At 40.6% G+C, this 25,058-nt stretch overlaps 1 protein-coding gene across 6 annotated transcripts in view; it reads right to left on the bottom strand.

Moving 5' to 3' along the window:
* ASCC1 (activating signal cointegrator 1 complex subunit 1) overlaps nucleotides 1-25,058 on the bottom strand; it is a 119,516-nt gene that overhangs the window by 62,249 nt on the left and 32,209 nt on the right. For all 6 annotated transcript variants that reach the window (XM_060682262.2, XM_034425992.3, XM_034425993.2 and 3 more), the window contains exons 6-7: nucleotides 12,581-12,717; nucleotides 3,612-3,731 (exon numbers count right to left, since the gene is read on the bottom strand). In XM_060682262.2, the coding sequence (XP_060538245.2) occupies nucleotides 3,612-3,731; nucleotides 12,581-12,717 (257 nt within the window). The remainder of the gene's footprint in view (nucleotides 1-3,611; nucleotides 3,732-12,580; nucleotides 12,718-25,058) is intronic.

Below are 25,058 nucleotides of genomic sequence, written 5' to 3'. Positions count from 1 at the left end.
AGTCTTCCCAAAACTGGGCTGTAAGAAACAAAGAAAGGCTTCCCAGCTGGACTGATTAAAAGTTGTCAGAAAGTTCAAGCCAGGATCATTGGCAACCTATCACATGTATGATTTATTGGGGAATCCTTGGAGGGAAAGATGTGCCAGTAAGGTTTTAAATTATCCTTGCTGGTCCTAATGTGCTTCGATCACTTTATTTTCCTGAGACATGTTTCCGTTAGAGGAAGACAACATACATTTGTTCCTCTGAATATATATGGTAGAATGAGTAGAAACTCCATGCTTAATATATCCTGCCTTTAGCACAATCTCTCTCATGACGATTGACTTCTGCTCTCAACATTATAACACCTGTCTCCTGACTTGGCCTTTGACACAATTTGGAGCACAAAGACTCCTCACTGTGTAACAAATATTACCTCCATAAATGATAAACAAAACTGAGAGTGCCACAAGCTATGCATTATTTTTTGAAATGTCTGTGTTAGGAGCAGTCCACAATGAAGCACCATTAACATACAGCGCTTCCGTTGAACAAGCTTACTTTCTGAGTACTGGCAAAAATAAGTCCCAGCCAACACTAGTGAGTAATGCTTGGATAGGTGTAGAGGAGAGAGTAACAGAGATGACTTTGACAGAAATGTGCAAGAAATGTTACCTAGGCAGAGTCTGAAACATTATTAATTTTAGGGAAGAGATCAAGCAGATGTTTGGGGAGATTCTCAGTCATCCAGGTCACAGTTCTGCACCTCTATAACTGTCTGGTTTGGTTCTGCAACCCAACAAGACATACACCGACTTCAGAGCATAATTAGAACTGCAGAAAAAACAATTGCTGCCAACCTGCCTTCCATTGAGGACCTGTATATTGCACGAGTCAAAAAGAGGGCTGTGAAAATATTTACAGACCCCTCACATCCTGGACATAAATTATTTCAACTCCTACCCTCAAAACGAGGCTATAGAGCACTGCACACCAAGACATCTAGACACAAGAACAGTTTTTTTCCCGAACGCCATCACTCTGCTAAACAAATAATTCCCTCAACACTGTCAGACTATTCACTAAATCTGCATTACTATTACTATCTTCTCATCGTTCCTATCACCCATCTCCTCCCACTTATGACTGCATGACTATAACTTTGTTGCCTGTATCCTTACGATTTATATTGATATTGTTTTCTGATTGCTTATTTGTACCCTATGATAATCATTGTGTTCTACCTTATGATTCTTGACGACTGTATCTTGTCTTATTATCTTCACTGAGAGCATATGCACCAAAGAAAAATTCCTTGTGTGTCCAATCACACTTGGCCAATAAAGAATTCTATTCTGTTCTGTTCTGTTCTGTTCTGTTCTGTTCTGTTCTGTTCTATTCTATTCTATTCTATTCTATTCTATTCTAATTCTATCCCTAACCAATAAAACAAAAGACACTCACTCTCTCTTTCTCACACACACACATATATGTGCCATCTTATATATTATCTGTGTGGAATCCATTAGGAAGGTAATTTGCTGGATAGTTCGCACTTTTCCAGTTATAGATTTCTCTCCTGACCCTTTTGGTCTCGCTCAGACATGTTCTTCCCCTCTAGTCACCATTTGCTTGATAATTTTTGATGAGCTAATGTAATAGCCCAATGGCATTGAGTTGACCCTGTGAGGCTGTTGATGGTTAATTTCTAGCTGTTCAATTTCAATCTCTTGTTTTTTGCAGATACATTGTCGAAATTAGACCTGCCTAATGAAAAGTGGGATGATACCTCAGCAATTAATAAAAAAAATATCTCAAATAAAGCCATACTTTATTACACCATAAAATCGAGGAAATAAAGCAAATTAAATTATAATGAGAGGCCTGCTGGATCGGAATCATTGTATCGTAACTTTCCTCATCGTCTTTCTCCCCTTCTTTAATAAATATCAGAGAAGTTTTCCAGTAATATCGGTGATGGCGGGAAATGGTACCCTTCTGTTTTGTGGAACTGGGTATTTAGGAGAAACAAAAAATCAAAAGTACATCTCACAAAATAAAATGGGTGAGTTTTAATTATGAGGTATGAAAAAAAGAAGTGATTTTTGCAATAATGCATAGCATTTACCCCTATGGTTTCAGAAATAAACCATGAGGAACAATCCACTGAGTATGCCTCAACATTTAATAAACTAATGCATATAGCTGGAGAGTCCAGGGTTTACTTACTCCCTATTGAAAGAGAGCTAATGCGAAGGACGTCAGTTTTTTAAAAATGTAAATTCCAACCCTGATTAGAATTTATCTTTTATGAACATCACACAAGTAGCCCAAAGGCAGAAAACTGAAGCATAGTAAAATACGGTAATTCTCATCTTAACAAAAGTTTAATTTAAAATGATGTACTAAAATCTGATTACATTGTTTACTCTGATTTTTTTCCTTGGGCAAAATTACAGATACATTTGAAAGGAAAAGGAAAAGGAAGAAAAACATTTAATGTACATTTGGAAAAGAATACTTAAGACTTTCCAGATAATACTTAAAAGACTTTGCATTTGTAAAGAAATTAAAAAAACATGCAACATAATTTTGCAAAAGAAAGAATGTTATGAAGTTGGTAGCTGAGTAATTAAATAGTATCTGGTACAGGCAGTGGTTACACTTACACTTCATAGCTAAACAGCATTTTGATTAGGTATAAATGCCATGATATGTTGGTTACTTGGCCTCTTCTTTCAGACAGAATGGCTAAACCAATCATAGAAGCTTCTTGCTCTATTTATCACAGGAGTCAGCAACCTGCGGCTCTGGAGCCACATGTGGCTCTTTCATCCCTCTGCTGAGGCTCCCTGTCGCCCGTCAGCTCCACAATTGATAGGGCTTTCGGTTAGGACAGGTAGAGCAAAAAGGACGCCGCGCTAGGGGGAGACTCTATGGTGGGGTGAACCGGACTTCCAGTGGGCTCCAGAATTGAATGGGGGGGCTTCCAGTTAGGACCTTTGTGGCTCTTTGAGTGTTTAAGGTTGCCGATCCCTGCTTTATCATGATATGCAAACCAGGAATCTAGTTTATTAGCCATTAATGTCAAAGTCAGAAGTCACTGTTTATCATTAGTTTCCACTCTGATTTCTGTCTCCTTTGGAGAGAGAAATTAGAAATCCCTTTTCGCACGTTATAGAAACCCTCCATTATTTGTTGAGCAGAACAAGCCAAATAAGAGAGAGAGAGAGAGAATAACAGACTTAGAAATGTCCTTGGAGGTCTTCTAGTCCAATTTCCTGCTCAGGCAGGAAACCCAATACCATTTCAGACAAATGGTTGTCCAATTGCTTCTTTAAAACTTCCAGTGTTGGAGCATCCACAACTTCTGGAGGCAAGCGGTTCCACTGATTAATTGTTCTGATTAATTGCGCAAGTGGAAGGTGTCTTGCTCTTTTCAGTAATATGTATGACCCATTATGAACCTAAGGGTAAAGAGTTAGCATCGGCTTCTTTTTAGATAGAGAACAATAGAAGTTTCATCTCTTGGATGGTTTCCTGACAGATACGATCAAACTCAGAAGTTGAGAGGATTTGGGAGTATCGTTACATCAATGACGATAGAGAAAACAAGGGAAAAGTTTACCTTCTGGAGCCATCTTTCATGCGGACTTTTGCATACAGAACATCAATCATGGCTGGGTCATCGTTCATGTACTCTATACCTCTTATTTCCACAGTTAGCGGTTTGCGTTCAGTAATTGAGCTATTTAGAAACAAGAAATAAAGAGGTGTGTGTGAACATACCAAAAGGTTCACTGTGAACTTTAGCTAGCAACTACGTATTTTGTTACTTCAACTGCGTTAGACATAAGAAGCATCACTGGCCCGATTGTATGTAACCTGCTGCTGCTGTTCAATCTCTCTATATAAAAACGAAAACCACTCATGCCATAATCACAAAATCTCCAGAACCATAAAGCCTACAAACTTGAAATTTGCCACGTATGTTCCTTTTGGCTTCTAGGTGCTCACTAAGAAAGGATTTTTCGAAATGACCATTAGATCATTAGTATTTCATATACAGTATTATATTAACCCGCTCTGATGTTAAAGATCTAGACATTCTACTCCCCCTCCACACCTGAAAAGAACTCTGTCCCAACTGCCAGTTGCCTTACATTAACACGCTCTGATGCTACCCCTTCACTAAACTGGGTGTGGGTGTGGCCAGCGCGTGACACATCTGGCCTGCAGGCTGGGACATTCTACTCCCCCTCCCCCTCTGTTCCAACTGTCAGTTGCCTTATATAAACACACTCTGATGTTATGGAATTACACATTCTACATTAAGTTTCAGGCTTTAAGTGTCAATTTATCATGCCCGATCACAAAGTTTCGTAGCGAAGCACGGGTGTCCAGCTAGTTTAATATATTTGAGTGCTGTTAGTTCCCCAGATGCATATACCGTATAAAGTTTATTTTGCATGAACTGCACTGTCAATGGATATTTTAGAGATAACATACAGAATGAATGTTCCCCATTCTCGGTTCCTAAATTTGTCTTTGTTATTGTTGAGTTACTGCCTGTAGTGATGGATATTTCTTGTGAAGTCACTTTTTTGTCCTTCCATGCCAGCAGATACTCAAATAGCTCTAATTTATGTGTAATACTAGTGATAACAAATAGTAATAACAGTCCTTAGAATTACTATGGTATGATCCTTCGACATGTATTCAAGGGCTGCTGTAGTCATATTCATGAAGAGCATCACATTAAATTTATTTTTTTGGCACAGTGACCTTTGGCATGCCACTCAAATGCCACTGCAATCTTTTACCTGGACTATATCTGTAGCTTTTAGAGTTGTTCGTTCAGCATTTACATGCCATAAGAAGAAAAATGGAATTCTGCTGTTAGGTTATAAACCTCCCAGACAGCTACTGCATCGCTTTTAGACACTGCACAGCATTAATATTAAGAAATGTTAAATAATACAAGGAATTATACTATCTTTCATATAAAATGAAAGGCCAACATTTTGTAATGTTAGAAGCTGAGGTTTTTAATCCATCGTAGTTCTACAGATAGTGAAATTCACACAGCTAGGCCCTTACAATTTATTTTCCGTTAGCAATAATGGCAATAATGATTTTTCAGTACTGCAGACATAATTGTTCTTGTGGCTGTTGTTGCTTTGCATTATAACTATATCAGCTCCTCACTTGTTAATACCGTGTCTCCCCGAAAATAAGACCCTGTCTTATATTTTTTTGAACCCTGAAATAAGCGCTTGGCCTTATTGCCATGCGTTCAAAAGCTCGATTGGGCTTATTATCAGGGGATGTCTTATTTTGGGGGAAACAGGGTAGCTAGGAGTTCAAATAACAGGAGAGGTATCCTGCCTTGGCAGAGTGGAGTCAAAGGGGCACGGACCAGAGCAGCGGCCCAGGATGGCAGGGGAGAGGGGAACCAGTCTGCGCAAGCGACGGGCAGGTGCGCATGTGTGTGCATGCCGGTCCGCAACTGATATGAGTGGAGCTGCGCGTGCATGCACCAGCCCACCGCTTGCACTTGCACCCCCGGACTAGAGGAGAGCTGGATCCCTGATTTTTTCAAAAACACATAATTAAGAGAATTGGTGTAACCAAAGCGATTGCAGCTGACAAACTTTGCGGTGTAATATTTGTGTTTTATTTATTTCCACTCTTTTGGTATAGGAGTGTGAAAAGCATATGATATACCTGAGTTGAGAAAAGGGTAAAGTTGTTATTTCACTAGTGATAAAGATGGTAACTGTTTGGGAGAACTGAATATTATAAGAATAGAGTAGGGGTGTCGATTTCATTGAGGCCTGCATCAGGGTTGAGTTTGACCTCGGAGGGGGGGTAGTAGGTGTGGCCAGGGTGGGCGTGGCCAGGGTGTGCATGGCCAGCTCATCCTGCAACCCTCTGCCAGTGAAAATGGAGTTTCTGTTTTCACTGGCAGAGGGCTGCAAGAGGCATCGTAGCTGAAAACAGAGCCTGGGAGGGCCACGTGCAGCCCTCGCAAGCTCCATTTTCACTGGTAGAGGCACCACAGGCCAGTCCACCACTGTTTCCAGGGTGGCCCCATGGACCAGATCTAAGCATCCCGTGGGACAGATCCGTCCCTGGAATAAAGAATATATGGTTGGAAGTGTTATTCTCTCTGATTTCAGACAGGAGGAAAGATTTGTAGCAATCTACCAAAATGCCATCCTACTTACTAAAAAATCTACCAGAGAGTCAAACTGAGGATTTTTTACGCGGTGTTGAGTGAACAGCCTATCTTAGCAAGCTGGTTTCTAAAATAGTCCTGGAGAACTTCATAAAAGTGATCATCGATTCATATTAAGACTATGCCACAAGGCACATCTCCGCATGTCATGGCTACCACAATAACCCTGAGACCATTTCAAAGGATTATATTCAGGGGTGAAATGCTCCCGGTTTGGACCGGATCACCCAATCCGGTAGCGATGGCGGTGGGTGGTTCGGAGAACCGGTAGCAAAAATTCCCTGTGCCCCCCCCCCATGCCCAGCTGAGCCGCACAATCATCAGAGGCTTTTTTTTTTTTTTTACTTTTAAAAGCATTTTTTCTACAACCTCTTTGGCCGAAAAAATGCTTTTAAAAGTAAAAAAAAAAGCCTCTGATGATTGTGTGGCTTAGATGGGATCGTCAGAGGCTTCTAAAAGCATTTTTTCCTGCAACCTCTTCGGCCGAAAGGGTTGTAGAAAAAAATACTTTTAAAAGCCTCTGACGATCCCAGCTGAGTTGCCTGATCTTCAGAGGCTTTTAAAAGCATTTTTTCTACAACCTGTTCGGCCGAAGAGGTGGCAGAAAAAAATGCTTTTAAAAGCCTCTGAAGATCAGGCAACTCAGCTGGGATCGTCAGAGGCTTTTAAAAGCATTTTTTGTACAACCTCTTTGAGGTTGTAGAAAAAATGCTTTTAAAAGTAAAAAAAAAAAAGTTGGCCACGCCCATGCAGTCACATTAACCCCACCACCACCAAGCGACGCCCACAGAACCGGTAGTAACAAATTTTACATTTCACCACTGATTATATTTATATCCTTAATTTAATCTTTGGGGAGATGAAGAGCACAAACAGATAACTGGGGGTAGATGGGTGAGCATTAAAGTTATTCCAGTGTCAAAGTCATAGCCTAATCTGGTGAAACTTGGTCTCAGTATCGATCTTCTCCACTAAGATTAGCCTGTCTCTGGGGATTATGAAATCTAATAGGCTCTTGAATAATCCATGGGAATTTATAGGAGCAAGGTCAGGAAATTCTTCAATGGGTCTTCACCTCTACTGGCCTACACATTTGCTAAGGCCATCAAACAGGTCTAGTTGCTTGTGGTTCAGCTTGCTTATTAACATCTCATGGTTACTCACAAAATAACCCTCCTTTTTTATGACTGCATCTATGCTCTAGTAATGCTCTTCCCTAAGGATGCACTTAGATAAAATATACATTTCTTCACCTAGCTAGCCTTCCTTATCAGAATGTTCTTTTCATTCTATTTTTTTAAATCTCTCTCTCTCTCACACACACACACACATACAAACACACTATTTTAATTCACTGCCATTTATTTGTAATTTTTTAATCTCCTCATTTGCATGCTAAGGTTGAGGTTTTTACACCACAAATGTGGTATAAAAATCTAATGAATGCACGTTAAATTAAGGTATCCTCTGCTGATTTCAATTAAGCTAGTAACAAATAAACAAGGCTCCTGTGATACCAAAGCAGGTCATAAATCTTAATATTTTGGCTGGCCTTAATATACGCACCAAATTTGTTATTGCTACCAACGCTGTCACTATGGATTGTATCTCTGACATTGCTCTGAATCTAGGAAGCTGTGAGCGGCTTCTGTTTAATTATATGTGTATAATTATTTAGAGTGCCTCTTGTTTAATTCGAGACGGAAAGAATGCAAGTACAATTTATCAAACACGGACGCATCAAGGAATAGACTAATAACTCAGAATTATCAATAAGGGTAGAAACCAGCATACTAAGCTCATAAATATAAAATTATGCTTAGCTGTTATAGGGCCCATTTGATGGCTTCAGTGAACGGAGCCCTTGGTACTACATTCAGCAGGGATGGGAAGTTATGGCCCCTTTATGTCCTGTGGATTTCAACTCCCAGAATTCCTGAGCCAGCATGGAAGTATCCTGACATTCAGGATAAAATGCTACAGACCTGAGAGGCTTTATGTTATTAACTGTCCTCCCTCGAGACCTCACTGGCTGACTTGCCATGACACACTGCATTAAGCTACTCCTTGTTTTAATTATGGTTTACTGAATAAGCAACCACTGGAAAAATTGACATATCAGACTAAGCCAATATCCTGTTTTAGATCAGGATTAGAGTTTCGCAGTGGAAAACACACAGTAATATATTCTAAAATGATTATTGATGACCAGAAAAACACAGAGAACTACCTAGACTGCAGAAATCTAGATAGTCATTAGACGGCAGCAATGATACAAAGAACCCACTAATTCTTTATTGCCACCTAGTAGTAATGTATGTTTTTGTAGTCCAAATATGGCAATCCAAGATTAAGTAGTTAGTAAATTGATCCAGAAGTCAAAAGTCAAACTCTGGCTGAGCAACTTTTCAAATGTCAAATGCGAAAGAACAAAACTTAGGGACTGGGCAGAGAAGACTTCATCAAGTAATCAAGATTCATGGCATGTAAGTAACAACTTATTTACGGTTATGAAGAACAGATATTACTTCCAACAATGAGATAATTTCACATTTGTTTTATACTTGAGGCTACGGCTATCTCATCCACACTTAGATGCTATTTATTGAGCCAGATCCTTCTGCAAGACCACTAGGGCAGGGGTGTCAAACTTGATTTCATTGAGGGCCGCATCAGGGTTGTGTTTGACCTCAGGGAGCCAGAGTGAGCATGGCCAGGGTGGGCATGGTCAGCTCGACGTCACTTGTGTCAGGGGTACGTGTGGTTGCCCAAGTGCTCTGCCAGTGAAAATGGGCTCCTGAGCTCCGTTTTCGGTTGTGATGGCCTCCTGCAACCCTCTGCCAGCGAAAATGGAGCTCAGGAGAGCCGCATGCAGCCCTTGTGAGCTCCATTTTCAGCTGTGACAGACTCCTGCAACCATCTGCCAGCGAAAACGGAGCTCCATTTTTGCTGGCAGAGGCACTGCAGGCCAGTCCTTCGCTGTTTCTAGGGCCACCTCACAGGCCATATCTAAGCACCCTGCAGGCCGGATCCAGCCCCCGGGTCTTGAGTTTGACACCCCTGATCTAGGGTTTACTCAAATAGACTAAGATATTCTCCCTTGTTGTAATGTCCCCATCGGAGCCGGAATCTGCGGAGGAGGATGAACCAGAGCTAGATCCAACGGAGATCAAGGAGGCGGCTTCATTGGCTTCAGAGGAATGTGGGGAGCAGCAGGCCGAGGCAGCCCAGGGCCCCTCAGGATTTGGACGGATTGTTAGCAGGGAGGAATGGGTCAGGATGACCAAGAGAGGGCAAACAGTGGACACGAGGAGCGACAGAGCTCAGGGGATGAGCAAGGACTGCCCCCTCCTGATCCCCAAGCATGGAGAAGGCAAGAACAGTGCAGGTCAACATCACGATTCGGGAGGAGATCACCCCGCCCCTCTTCACAAGGCACACCTAGGGACTGAGATTTAAGGAGACACTATGGAAAGGGGCGTTTGTCGGGAACAAATGCTAAAATTGGTGGAGTTTGATGTGCCAGTACAGACATTTGGAGTTTGCAGGACTGCTTGCTTCTCCCTGACTTTGTGGACTCAGTACCTTGTTCCTTTGTTTTGCTGGACTGGGTGCAGCCAGAGGCTGGTGTGTGTGTGTGTGTATGTGTGTTTGTGATGTGTATGCGTGCGCGCGAGCTTTGCTCTGGAACTTGCCAAGAACGTGGGAGCGTTTAAGACAGAGGTGAAATCCAGCAGGTTCTGAAGAACCGGTAGCGGAAATTTTGAATAGTTCAGAGAACCGGCAAATGCCACCTCTGGCTGGCCCCCGAGTGGGTGGGAATGGAGATTTTGCAATATCCTTCCTCCAGGAGTGGGGAGGGAGTGGGGATTTTGCAGTATCCTTCCCCTGGAGTGGGGTGGGAATGGGGATTTTTCAGTATCCTTCCCCTGGGGTGGGGTGGGAAAGGGGATTTTTCAGTATCCTTTCCCTGGTGGGAATGGAGATTTTGCAATATCCTTCCCCTGCCACGTCCACCAAGCCACACCCACAGTATTGGTGGTAAAAAAATTTGAATTTCATCATTGGTTTGAGGGGACATTTGGAGCATTAAAGGGGAGTTTGAACTCTCAGCTGGCTGTGTGACCTTAGTGCCTTGTCCCGGGTCATCACACTTGTCGTCTGAAATTCAGCCAGACATGGTTCATAGGCTCCCTCTCTGAACAAGTGAATCTAGTTCATGACTGAGACAATGAGGACGGGGTCAGTCTCATGACCTCAAGGATTTTCCTCCTTCCATTTATTTTTTCCAAAAAAAAATCTGGTGAAATAGATTTGAGTTGACTTGTGAAAAAGTGACACACCCACAGTCTCCCAGTGAACTTCCCTGACTGGGAGTGGATTTCATGAATGCTAGACCAATCTCTTAATCACTATGCAGGTAGTCCTCAACGTATATAACCGTTCATTTAGTCACTGTCCGAAGTTAAAATGGCACTGGAAAAAAAAATGACTAAGGGCAGCATCCCCATGGTCATGTGATCAAAAGCCAGATGCTTGGCAACAGACTCATGTTTATGATGGTTGCCATGTCCGGGGGTCATGTGATCCCCTTCAATGACCTTCTGACAAACAAAGTCAATGGGGAAGCCAGGTTCGCTCAAGAACCATTAGACTAACTCAGGGGTGGGCAATTGACTTCAACAGCTGTCTCAGGAATTCTGGGAGTTGAAGTCCACAGGTTGTAAAAGAGCCACAATTGCCCACCCCTGGACTAACTTAACAACTGCAGTGGTTCACTTAATAACTGGGGTAGGAAAGGTGGTACAATGGGGCAAAATTCACTTAACAAATGTCTCACTCAGCAACAGACATTTTGGGCTCAATTGTGGTCATTAAACTGAGGACTATCTGCACTACACTCCATTTACACACTTCAGTTGACTTGCCTTTAGTCATACCCACATTCTTACCACCGCATTTTGTATCATCAGAAGTTTTGTTGCTAATTTTAAGTATAAGTTAATCACAAAAGAGCTCATTTGTAAACTCGGGGTGTATCCTAAATTTTTGCAAGAGCTTTCTGGTGCAGTGATTTCTAGTTTCGGAAACCACTGCACCAAAAAGCTCTTGCAAAAATATTACAAACACAACTGCATTGAAGGGAGGGGAGGGGGGAGAGAGGATTTTTTTTATCTATCATTGTACATCTCAAACCACATGCCTTTGTGCAGTGTTTTTTGACAACCTCTGCCCTTCAGAGTCACTGATCTATTGTTTGAGGCCTGCTTTCTTATACATGCTCTTTGCCTACAGCTTTTTCAAGAAATGAATCTCAGGGATATACAACCATCTGGGGCGAAAAGAATTATTTGCCAAACACTCTGCTAGAACAAAGTGTGAAGGTAATCACATTTTTCACAAACTCCAATGGAATAAAATCAGTCTTTGCTTATGCACAAAATCACTGCAAGGAAAAAAAAAGTAGCCAAGGATTTATAATAAAATGGCAAGAAAAGGGAAGATTCTTCCATAGGAAAACTTGAAGAACTAGAATAGGGACAGATTGTCATGGAGAAAAACTATCATTAAAATCAACGTCAACTTGATGGCACATAATCAATCAATCAATCAATCAAAAGGAATTCTTTGACTGTTGACTGATGTCATAAACAAAACACAATTCGTCCCTAGTCTTTAAATAGTTGTAGCTGCTTGCTACAATTTCTTACAATTCTATACTTTTTTCGATTCTATTCTTTCCATAGGTGCTTCCTCTTTGGACAAATGTAGGCAACTGACAGAAAAACCACTTAGAGAAACGAGAAGCATTTGAAATGTGGATTTACAGACGGCTGTTACATATAAGCTGGGTTAACAAAGTCACAAATGAGGAGGTGATAAGCCGCCTGGGAAAGCAAAGGGAAATCATCAAAGCCATTAAAAAGTGAAAGTTAGAATATTTTGGACATGTGATGTGACACTCAGAAAAATACAGCATCCTTCACTTAACCCTCCAGGAAAACATTGAAGGCAAATGAGGTCCAGGCAGAAGAACATCATGGCTTCAAAACCTGAGGGACTGGTTTGGACAAAACTCAGCAGAAGTTTTTCATGTGGCTGTTGATAAAAATAGGATTGCCAACATGATCGCCAACGTCCGATGACAGATATGGAAGAATAAGAAGGAGAAGGAGAAGGAGGAGAGAGAAGGAGAAGACGAAGGAGAAGGAGGAGGAGAAGGAGGAGAGAGAAGGAGAAGACGAAGGAGAAGGAGGAGAAGAAGGAGGAGGAGAAGGAGGAAGAGGAGCAGGAGCAGGAGGAGGAGGAGGAGGAGGCAACTGCTTCCTCTACTACCAAGCTTCTGTTTTACTTACTCAACAAGGTCTTCTCTACACTTCTGCAGGAGTTCCTGAGCTTTCTGGATTTCTTGTTCATTCAGAAGTACCAGGGTGCCAATAGTCAAATGGAGTTTTGCTGGGTTCTGGAAAAGGCTACTGCTGACTCCACAGTCCTACAAAAACATTAGGCATTCCTCAAGTGAGAAAAGTGTACATTAGAAACTTCATATGCATTCGTTGGACACAAGAAGTTGTAACTTGTACTGAGCAAAGAGAGATGCAAGTATGGGGAGCGCAGAAACATCAGAATTTTCCAGAGCACCTGAGTGCGGGACAAGAAGCAACGGATAGAAACTAACCAAGGAGAGAAGCAACCTAGAACTAAGGAGAAATTTCCTGACAGTGAGAACCATCAACCAGTGGAACAGCTTTGCCTTCAGAAGTTGTGAATGCTCCATCACTGGAGGCTTTTAAAATGACACTGGGCATCCATTTGTGTGAAATGGTATAGGGGTTCCTGCTTGAGGAGGGGATTGTCCTCCAAGGTCCCTTCCAATTCTGATGATGATGAAGTCTTGATCCTCAAATAAGAGAAGCTTGATATAAGCCACTCCTTGGCACTGTAACGAAGTAATATCTCCTTTTTGAGATTCTTCTGCCATGGAGAAATTTTCAAAACATATAACCACATCTTTAAAAAGATGGGACACATAGTACAAAGAGCAACACTGCTCCATATTCTGGGACTGCAATCATGATTCTAAGCTCTCCAGACCTTAAAGGCACAAAAAACAATCTGCAGGCAGATTAGAAACCCTTTTCCTTATTTATTTTCTATAATGGCTGTTCTTATTGGGAGACTGTTTTTAATTGTTACCGAGCAATGTAAAAAAAATGCATTTTTATACATGATAATTGGGAATGCTACCTCTCATGGCAGACTCGAAACTGTTAAGAAGAGACTGGACTGCCATCTGTCAGAAATGGTGTAAGGTCTCTTGCTTGGGCGAGAGGTTGGACTAGATGACCTACAAGGTGTCACGAGTTTCTTGCAAAAATCAAATCCAGAAGCACACACAGATAAACTGATTCAGCTGGATTCATTAGCTTCTTTATATACATAACAGATGAAGTATTTACAATACCAATAGTTGATTCTTACAACGTGGTAGAAGTTACCGGCAGAACACAAGGCAGGAGAGAACAGTTAGTTTCATTTCAGAAGAGCAGACAAGTTCACACACTGGTTTCAGTTTCGTTTCTATTCTCTGCACAGACTCAGAAGCTGCAGACTAAGACACGCCCAGGCTCCAGTCTGTCTCAGCTCCTAATTGGCTATGCCTATTAGTTGGTAATTAGTTGTTACGCCTATTCATTGGCTGACCTTGTTACCATGTCTCTGCCAGGTCATGAATAATCTGACACAAGGTCCCTTCCAACTCTGTTCATCCATTAAAAAACCAGATCTGTTCATCTGTTAGCAATCTCCAAGGAGTTTACTCCTCTATTTTGTCCCCCTCCCCCATCCCTTACTATCAAAACAAAGTTGAAAAAATGGTTTAAATCCCATCTGGGTGAAAGGTGTTTTAGATATCTTCCAAAGCTCAGTATCTATTTTTATGAGCTTTTCTTTAAAAAAGTTTAAAAAAATCAAAGCCTAGCAACAGAAGCTATTATAGTCTATAATGAACACCAGGAGCACAGGGAAGATGTTGAAACAGCAGGGAGCAGATCTGATAGATTCCAACTATTGGCAGCAGTTCATTTTAATTTCTGAAATGCTTGCAGATATAATGAGCACAAAATATATTAACACAATAAATAAGCAGCTTCTAGGAAAAGAGCATAGTCTATCTAGTTCCATATAGAAGGAATGGTGGCAAAAAAAGAGAGAAAACCAACCCTGAATTAATGTTATAATTACTATCAGTTTAAATAGCTGAATTTTCCCTCTACAGCTTTCCAGGAATCAAAGCCAACTTTCATGCCGACAACTTTCTACCAGTATCTTTCTACTCTCAGTGCAGAAGAGAAGGCTGGAAAGCTTTATTATGGGTAGTTCTCAACTTATGACTTATATAACTTGCGACTCAAAAATTTCTGTTGCTAAACAAGGCAATTACTAAATAGCAATAGTACTTAGACTGATATACCACTTCACAGTGCTTTTACAGCCCTCTTTAAGTGGTTTACAGAGTCAGCCTATTGCCCCCAACAATCTGGATCCTCATTTTACCCACCTCGGAAGGATGGAAGGCTGAGTCAACCTTGAGCCTGGTGACATTCGAACTGCCAAATTGCAGGCAGCCGGCAGTCAGCAGAAGTAGCCTGCAGTACTGCATTCTAACCACTGCGCCACTGCAGTTCTTAAATGTCATAAATGACATTTTATGACTTTTCTTACAATAGTTGTTAAGCGAATCTGACTTCCCCAATGGACTTTTGCTTATCGGAAGCCAGCTGGGAAATTTACAAATAGTGATTACATGACTTCGGGCAATGCAACTGTCATAAATACATGCCAGTTGCCAAGTGCCCAAATTTTGAAGATGTGTCTGTGAAGATGCTGGAATGGCCGTAAGCGTGAAAACCACTTTTTCCAGCACCATTGTAACTTTGAACAGTCACTAAACGAATGGCTGTGAGTCAAGGAATAGCTGTAATAGAAACAAAAGGTTCATGAAGTCAACTTTTAAAATAACACGTGAGCGTAACATGTGTTGTTACTATTGTTTACTAGTATTTCCGAAATTGGTATCTGCTGTATTACTATCCGTGCTACCCGTTTCCAATGAAATTCTGTAGGTCTTACAATATGCCAAATCAATGCTTTTTTTTGCTAAAAACCCTTTGGCAAAGTTGGAGTGGATTGTTTCAGGTTTTGATCTTTGCCTGTCTAGAAAGACAGAGCTCTGTCTACCTACTTAGGTCATCATTTATATTTTTGCAATGAATTTAATGATTCTGAGCTGCACTGACATTTTTATTAAAAACTGCACTCAGCAAATTCCTTTAAATCCTAATAAACGTGAATATCCTAGCATTGGACAATTAATACCGAAGAAGAACAAGCTGTATAAGCAGTGGGAGTTCATTCATTCATTCATTCATTCATTCATTCATTCATTCATTCATTCATTCATTCATTCATTCATCAATGCATTCATATATCCTGCTGCAATCAATTTGGCAGCATAGGATGAAAACTCTAAAAACATTTGGGATGAGACTTCGTAGTAAAATATATGTTTACATTCAACCTCTTTTTTTTTTCCAACATGCAACTAGGTCAAACTAAATTGGAGTCTTATATTAAAATGAAGGCTGTTAATAACCTCTGGCTGATTGCTTCTAACAAATTCTTTATAAACTCAGTTAAGATGTAAGCATGTTTTAGTAAGTATCAATTATCTTATGAGACAACAAGTAAATAAGAATACTTGAATCGTCAAGGGTTCCAGGCATACCAGCGGTTCATATTGGGAATGTAGAACGAACTCTAAACTGAGCTTCCTAGGAAAGTCTACAGAGTTGTCTGGCTGACAGCAGCTGCCTACAAGTTTCAAAACCAGGAACCCCCCCCCCCCCACTGGCACAACCTCAACCCAACAACTTTAACATCGATTCCCAAGTGAAAGCCAAATGGGTCAATGAACACCCAGTCATAAGAAGACACACAAATGACCCCACAAAAATGGTGCCAAGGCTTTGAACTACCACCTCAGCAATGGACAATCGCAAACAGGATTTGCACCTCACACGGCATCTGGCGCCGCGGGGCGCAGTGGTCAGAATGCAGTACTGCAGGCTACTTCTGCTGATTGCCGGCTGCCTGCACTTTGGCAGTTCAAATCTCACCAGGCACAAGGTTGACTCAGCCTTCCATCCTTCCGATGGAAATGAGAACTTAGATTGTTGGGGGCAATAGGCTGACTCTGTAAACCAGTTAAAGAGGGCTTTAAAGCACTTTGAAATCATATATAAGTGCTATTTCTATCCGCCAGGACTCTCTGTATAAATGGGGCATAGTATCCTCCCTTCAGTGTGACTGTGGAGTCTCACATCAAACTGTAGATTACATAGTGCCTGGCCGTAAGGTGAGAACATATACCAGTCCAGTATCTGATGTTTTAAATATAAATGATACTGCGCTTCAATGGTTAGGTGGCCTAGCCACTGGTGTTTGAACACAGACCTTTTTAACATTTATATTCTGTTGTGTTCTGCTAATCTAGATGAATATTAATATCTATTGCTAGTCCTTGTATGATATGCCATATGCTAAATAAATAAATTAGGCTTCATATATATTCATAAGCCGCACAGAACCTTGGGTAGCCTTCAGACAAGTAAAGTTATCTTCACCCAAAGTACCACGCTCACAGATAGTACTGCATAAATAATAAGTCTCCATATAGAACGTATTCAGGCAAATTCATTTGACTTGATATCACAACAGGGCGAGCAATTAGTCAGAATCATTTGTACATATAGTTTCCAGATCTCACTGGAAAGATAATTTCCTGTAATAAATCACTATAGTGAGCAGAAGCAGAATAAAATGAAACTGTGAAAGCATCCCAGATGATTACCACATAACTGTAGTATTCTTCCATTAATTCCTATAAATAATTTCCAGTTTGCTCCTCAAAATCTCATAATTGAGATTTATTTATTTCACAGCTCTTACCTATCATCCCAATCATAAGAATGCACAAAATATCAATCATATGAACGCGCAAAAATGCAGCAGTTTATTAATATTTTAATATTAACTATATGTTAGTATGTTAGGAAAAGGTTCCCTTTGCACATATGTGCTAGTCATTCCCGACCCTAGGGGGCGGTGCTCATCTCCGTTTCAAAGCCGAAGAGCCAGCGCTGTCCAAAGACGTCTCCATGATCATGTGTCCAGCATGACTAAATGCCAAAGACGCACGGAACGCTGTTACCTTCCCACCAAAGGTGGTCCCTATTTTTCTACTTGCATTTTTTACATGCTTTCAAACTGCTAGGTTGGCAGAAGCTGGGACAAGTAATGGGAGCCCATTATGCGTTTTAGCCACTGAGCCACTGCATCCCCTTTGTTAGTATGTTATCAAACTGTAATTACTATTATGATGAAAAAGAATATTGATGCTTTTGAGCTTGGGTGTTGGAGAAGACTCCTGAGAATACCATGGACACTTGGTATTTTTTTAAAAAATGGACACTGTACCCAAGTAGTCCAGAATTCAAGGGATAGGTGACCAGGCTCAAATTATCCTACTTCAGATACAATATGTGAGGATTCTAGAGAAGGTCCCAAACCAAAGGTGATTTTTTCAAAAGACAACTGAACTTTCTTTGTTTTTCCTTGAAGACGTTTCACTTCTCACTCAAGAAGCTTCTTCCGTTCTGACGTTAGAACGGAAGAAGCTTCTTGGATGAAGAGAGAAACGTCAAGGAAAAACAAAGGTGCCTTTTCAAAAAGCACCTTTGGGACAACCATAACCTGAATGACCGAGAATCTCCATAGACGTTCTAGAGAAGGTTCTGAGGGTGGGAATGGTAGAAAGAAAGAGATGAGGACAATCAATAGCAAGGTGGATGGATTTAGTTACAGTGACACTGAGAATCTTGTTGGAAGACCTGAAGGAGCAGGTTGGGAACTGATCATCAAGGATAAAATCAACCCACGTGGTTGCTAAGAGTCAATACATACCGTGTTTCCCCGAAAATAATACCCTGTCCTATATTTTTTTGAACCCTGAAATAAGCGTTTGGCCTTATTGCCATGAACTCAAAAGCCCGATTGGGCTTATTATCAGGGGATGTCTTATTTTGGGGAAACAGGGTAATAAATCAATCAATGAATCAATCAATCATTAATCTGCTGCCCAAACATCACTATAGCCAAAGGCCACTGAAATAAAACACAATTGAGGACCATTCTAAATGTCAAAGGCCAATTAGACTTCTGAGGACTGCATGTTTTCAAGTGTGTTGGCTATTATTGAGAAAGCTAATAATTCTGGGAGCTGAAGTCCATAATTTGAAGTTTGCCAAGTCTGAGAAACACTGCCCTAGACTAATCCACCTCAGAGAAATTAAAACCTGGCTTAACTCCAGGTATCTATATAGAAGTGCACCGATAGCAGAGAATTTGGAGGCTGTTATCTAGTTTGGTAATGAACTGTCTGCAAGAAAGCCACCAAGGTCAAAGAATACCAAGGACACCATACAGACATCTTGAGGTCTGACATTTTTAGACTTTTTCAAGCAAAGATGGAATGCTAAGTACTGCTGCTTACTTTAAACATTGAACAATTCCTTTGATTATTTGAAGCAGTCAATTCTGCTCCTTAATACTTTACACTGACAACGAAGATTGCTAATTTTGAGAAAAAAGGCCAGCATTTCTAAAGGCCATTAAGTTGAGGTTGATGGGTTTGGATTATTATTTTTGTTACAGCATTTCATATGGTTCGGATTAAAAAGTGTTTGTTAGGCATCTATAAATTATTTATTTTAATTCTATGCATAGAATAAAAAAAAAAATTCCATATAAATCTACGTAATATATTCCAAGCTAAAAAAATTGACTCTCAATTTCTAAAAAAAAAATCTGCTAAAGGTAAGTCAATATAACTACTTTCCAAATACTGCCCTCTGCTGGATATAAAATCATTGTAAAACCTTAACTTTAATTTATCACGACTATTGTGATATATTTACATGTGTATATATGTGTTTGTGTGTGTGTATTTGGGGTTGTAGTTTATGAAACAGTCAATAGCAATGAAGTTCTAAAAATGATATGGAAACTGTTGAGTTTTACTGATAGTAAAGGTGCATTTTTCTCACATCAATTAGATGAACTGCAAAAGCAAATGTTCCTGTTCTTATTTAAACATGGCTTTTATATTTCAAAGAACAGCATGCAATTACTTTGTCATTCCAGTAGCTTGTAAAATCTATACTTTTTTAAAAAATTATGGGGCAGTTCAACTTTTTTTGGGGGGATCATAAAGGTCAAGAAATTATACATACAGGAGTCTTAGGAGTCAAGAATGACTCAAAGGAGTATGCATGTTTGTGTCATGCACACACGCGAAAACCTCTAATTCCTACATTTCCTCTTTTCTCAACTTGGTGGGACTTCATTCCTTTCTTGATTAAGAGAATCTAGTTCAGGGGTGTCAAACTCAAGGCCCGTGGGCCAAATCTGGCCCACGGGGTGCTTAAATCTGGCCTGCAGAGCCGGCCTGGAAATAGCAAAGGACCGGCCCATGATGCCTCTGGCAGTCAAAAGGGGGAACGGGAGTGTCCCATTTTTGGCCTGGACGGCTTCCTGTAGCACTCTGTCAGCCAAAACGGGGCACGCGCCCAGTAGTGGGTTTCACTTACGTTCGCTACCAGTTCAGAACTGTGAACCTTCTGCGCATGCACAGAGCATCCATGATGACATCTGGGTGGGTGGATGGAGCCTCCCGCCGCCGCCACTGGTTATCCCGAACCGGGCCGAACCAGTAGAAACACACCACTGCACGCGCCCCCCCCCACTCCATTTTGGCCGGCAGAGTGCTGCAGGAGGTATCTGTCCTGTCTCTCCCTCCCCCCACCCCCGGCCAGCCCACGGAGGAGAACCACAATGCTAATCTGGCCCTCAAACAAATCCAGTTTGACACCCCTGATCTAGTTTATCAGTATGTTTAGCCTGATAAATTACAGACTTGATTTACTGGAAAAATCCAAGATTTTACCAGAAGATTATTTTCCACAAAATATCACTTAAGTTAATCAGAGACACATTTAATTGTAAACATTTATTACCTTGAGTCAAGAAATTAATGCTTAGACCAGAGGCCTCCGACCTTGGCAACATTAAGACTTGTGGACTTCAAGTCCCAGAATTCCTAAGCCAGCCATGCTGGCTAGGGAACTCTGGGAGTTGAAGCCTACAAGTCTTAGCGTTGGAGACCCCTGGAGCTCTCACCTTTGCCTCTGTATTAATTGGAAGCTGCTGATCATTCATAGTATGTCACAGCAAGCCAGGCTTGGTTACAATTCATTTATATTCAGTCATTATAATTCCCAGTATATTTGATTCCCTCTTTTTTATTTCCTTTTGCCTAGCCCTTGAAAATGATATCACATACACACATTTTAAGTTTGTTCTGGGAATTAGAACGGTTGTTAGATTTATTCTTTGTTTCCTGAGGAAACATATCCTGGTAATATATTCAAGTCTGTTTTAGACAGTTTACACTAATACATAAAAATAATATATTCCCCCCACAGAGATCTATCCTGCTTCCATTCTAATTAGAAAACACAGAGTAGCCGTCTTTTTCGAATTGCTGCAAGTTGTTCCCAATTGTTCTAACATCCATCAAACTCTCGGTCTTGGTCCCACAAGAGAACAGAAGAATTTTCTTTGTATTTCACAAAGAACACGATGCAAGCATCACGGCTTTTTACCAAGAAAATGAATCTGTATATAGCAAAAGTCCCTAAATCTTGATTTAAACTTGTCCAGAACTGCACTTAGGTGTTGATGCATACCTTTGCTACAAAGGGGTTTTGGGTAAGCATAGGTTGCAGATGGTTGCAAAAGGGTTTGATGGGACACACCTCCCAAATCTCAACTATGCATTAATTACATGCTGATTGGTTGATTCGACTTTCTATTGGGAAGCAGGCAGTTTGAGCACCCTCTAACAGGAACATTCACATTAGCAGAAATTATGAATACTGTTGTGGCCCGCCAGCTGGCAGCAGAGCTAACAGCAGACTCGGATGATGAGGAGGTTGGAGAGGAACTTGGGCCAGCTCTGGAGTCTGGGGAAGGCTCTGATGGATGCTCTGCATCGGACACAGAGATAGAGCCAGGGTTGTCCAACATTTCCCAGCCACCAGAGAGGCAGCTGCCTTTGGAGGCTGAGATAAGTGGGGAGGAAGAACAGCTGGGGCCTGTTCCAGATGTGCAGAGGTGTTAGGAGAGGAGAACAATTGAGGACAAGGAGTTGACTCGGGAAGCAAGGCACACAGGGATGCTGAATGGCCCCTCCCTGTGTTAGTAGTTTCTACTTGGGTTCATTTGTCCTTTCCAGGGTCCAGGAGTTCAGATTGTTATTGAATGTCCTTATGTTGCTGCTACTCAACAGTGGGTCAATTTCTAGTAAGATGACAATCGTCCACAATAATACTGCATGAACAAGTGGACCTGTTGGGTGAGGGAGATTAAGTCTCCCATTCTTGAAAATCTGTCTTTGTCGGTATTGGGTTCTTCAACAGTATTGATTTTATAGGTAGGCAGTGGAAGGGGACTGCAATGACTATGACAGATGTCTTTGCTATGGGAAAGGGTCCAGGTCTCAACTTCTGCTCAAGATGGGGAAATGTTGAGCTAGTTTGCTTCTCTACTCCTCCATGACCTCTTGAAAACAGTATCTGAGCTGCTTAAGACTAACTAGCAACATAATGCTAATTAATCTTTAGTGAGATGGAACCACTTCAGGCAGAAATAGAAAATAGAAAATAATTACCAGTGTCAGCAGCTGTAAAAGGTTCAACGATTTTCCTTTCTGAGACAGAAGAGGAAAAATTGCTTTGGTTGACAGTTCAACTGAAGATAAGGTGGGAGAAGTGCAAAGAGCAACAGTAACTCCAAAGTGGAGCCAAGAGAAATACTGCAATTAATTTTGAGATATCTTGTCAGGGTGTAATCTGCACGAAGTCATCTCACAAAATGAATATTAACATACCTGAAAGAAGATTTGATTTCTACACGGAAAGAAAATAAAAATTAGGGAACCAATGGTTTCCTGAAGAAAAGAAAAAAGAATCTAGGCCAGGGAAGGGCACTTAATTTTCACAAGAAGCTACAAGAGAAACTGAGACTGTTGTGGAGGACCGAATCAATAGGGCTGTGAAAGTACACAGGATATGCACACAGGCAAGTACGTAAATCTATCTATCTATCTATCTATCTATCTATCTATCTATCTATCTATCTATCTATCTATCTATAAAAGTGAAAACCACTCACCCATTAATCACGAAATCTCCAGAACTGTAAAGCTTACAAACTTGAAATTTGCCATGTATGTTCCTCTTGGCTTCTAGGTGCTCATTAAGAAAGGATTTTTCGAAATGACCATCAGAGCATTAGTATTTCTTATATTATTATTAACACGCTCTGATGCTAAGGAGTTCTACTCCCCGTCCCCACCTGAAAAGAAATTTGTTCCAAATGCAAAACACAAGCAGAAGAGTTTCACTTTCAGTTTTACTTTCACAGCAGCAAGCAGCTTTACTACAGAACAGTTGAGGTAAGCCACGCCCAGCTTCCTTCCTGTCTCCTTCTTGCTCACGCAGCAAATACTGTTTGAGTTTCCAAACACCCCTCAACTCTCTCACACACTGACAGGATGCTAGCCAGTTGAATACCTATGGATGCTGCGGGCTGGGACATTCTACTCCCACTCCCCCTCTGTTCCAACTGCCAGTTGCATTATATTAACACACTCCGATGCTATGGAGTTACACATTCTACATTAAGTTTCAGGCTGCAAGTGTCGATTTATCAAGCCCGAGCACATAGTTTCGTAACGAAGCATAGGCGTCCAGCTAGTTGAAAATAAAATAGCAGTTGCCTTTAAAATAAAAGCAATCCACAAGGGCTAGACAGGGAGAGTCAAAGGGCTGGAAGTGGCCTAGAGGTTATAAAATACCCAGGTCCAGTGGTGAAATCCAATTTTTTTTTATCACCTGTGGGTGTGGCACGGGAAGGATACTGCAAAATCTCCATTCCCACCCCACTCGAGGAAGGATACCACAAAATCCCCATTCCCTCTCCACTCCTGGGGGAAGGATATTGCAAAATCTCCATTCCCACCCACTTTGGGGCCAGTCAGAGGTGGTATTTGCCGTTTCTCCAAACTGCTCAAAATTTCCGCTATCAATTCTCCAGAACCTGTCAGAACCTGCTGGATTTCACCCCTGCCCAGGTCTGATTTAGGCTCCAGCAAAAAAACACTCAAAAGATCATGGCAGAAGAGTAGGCTCTCAAAAAAAAAAATGTTTTAAGCCTGATGGGTATTGAGGACTAGTAGCCTCCATGGCTATAATAGAGGAGTCTTTTGGGGAGATATTCAGTTTCAAAGATTTTTATAATAACAGTATTGACATTCATCAAGATTTTAATCTTATTATAGACAAATCCAGTTGAGAATTAGAATTCTCAAGAAATCTATTCAGTATAACATTTTGCACCTCTTCAGGAAATGAACTTTTCTAGAATATGGTGAAGGGAAAAAAAGTAATGGTATTTGCCAGCTTTGCTTTCCAAAGTAGTTAAAAAGCACAAGTAATTTAATCCTATTAGTGAGACAGGAAGACAAGTGAAAAACTTTTCTTTATCCTGCCAATTTTATTTATCTCTGGATGAATGAGAACATTTTTATGATCCTGATATTGCTGTTAATTATCTGAGAAAAGATCTGAAACTCATACTGAGATTGAAATACAACAGCAGTCTCCACAGCAATTAGATAAACATCAAGAGGACAATTCTTTTATTATACATCAAATTTTGAAGCACAGATTTTTCTTTAATTTACTTTTTGAAGTAGATTAGAGTTTCAGTTTTAGGGAGAGAGTGAAAATCTGCAAAACAGGGATGTCTCTTCGAGAAGTTCATTTAACCAGCTTCCTTCCTACTTCCTCCTTGTTTTATTATATTTTGCCCAATTTCCATTTTTTATCTTGAGTCTGATTGCTACAAGATTTTTTTTCCCCTTTCCTAGATTTTCCTCACCCCTTTTTATTTTCACTGGGTTTTTTCAGTCTTTTTCCTTATTTTTTTCAACTACTATCATTTTTATTTCATTCGAATGTAAAGATTTTTCCTTTCTGAGGTTTTACTTTTGACAAATGGGTTGTTAAGTTCTTAATGTGATTTTTTCTTTTTCCTTGGGTCTTGAGCCAGTTGGATCTTTCCTGTACAATGGAAAATTTCTTTAGATTTCTATATATAATGTTATTGTTGTTTTTATTACAGAACATTACATTTTTCTACAGATATATTTTACAACTGAGGGGGAAAAAAAGAGCTTCATTATAAATACATTTTGGTTGTTGGAAATCAGAAGGCTCCCCCATTCCAATGCATTCAATGACAATTAATTGAGGCAATGCCTTAAAAACGAATTATAGTAGTTGCTTGGATCAGATTTACTGGTTTTTCTGAGAACTAGCCGTAGATTTGTTTCTTGTAAATCCGGACATTTGATCAGAGGACATAACACAACTACTTAATTTATTACATAATTTTTAAGAAATCAAGCCTTACACCTGTGTTGTAATTGACCTACATTTTTCAATTAACACCTGGAAGAGGGGCTGCTTAGACATGCTCGCTTTTCCTTTTGTGAGATAACAAACTCTTTGCTCTAACCTCAATTAGATAATTATTCCTCACTTTTGTCTTGGCAGGAAGTGGGTGCCTGCTAGGCACTTAATCCTCATT

Source organism: Pantherophis guttatus, chromosome 6 (assembly GCF_059756535.1).
Source record: "Pantherophis guttatus breed Tessera chromosome 6, ASM5975653v1, whole genome shotgun sequence".
Lineage (NCBI taxonomy): Eukaryota > Metazoa > Chordata > Lepidosauria > Squamata > Colubridae > Pantherophis > Pantherophis guttatus.
This window is presented reverse-complemented; position numbering and strand designations above follow the sequence as displayed.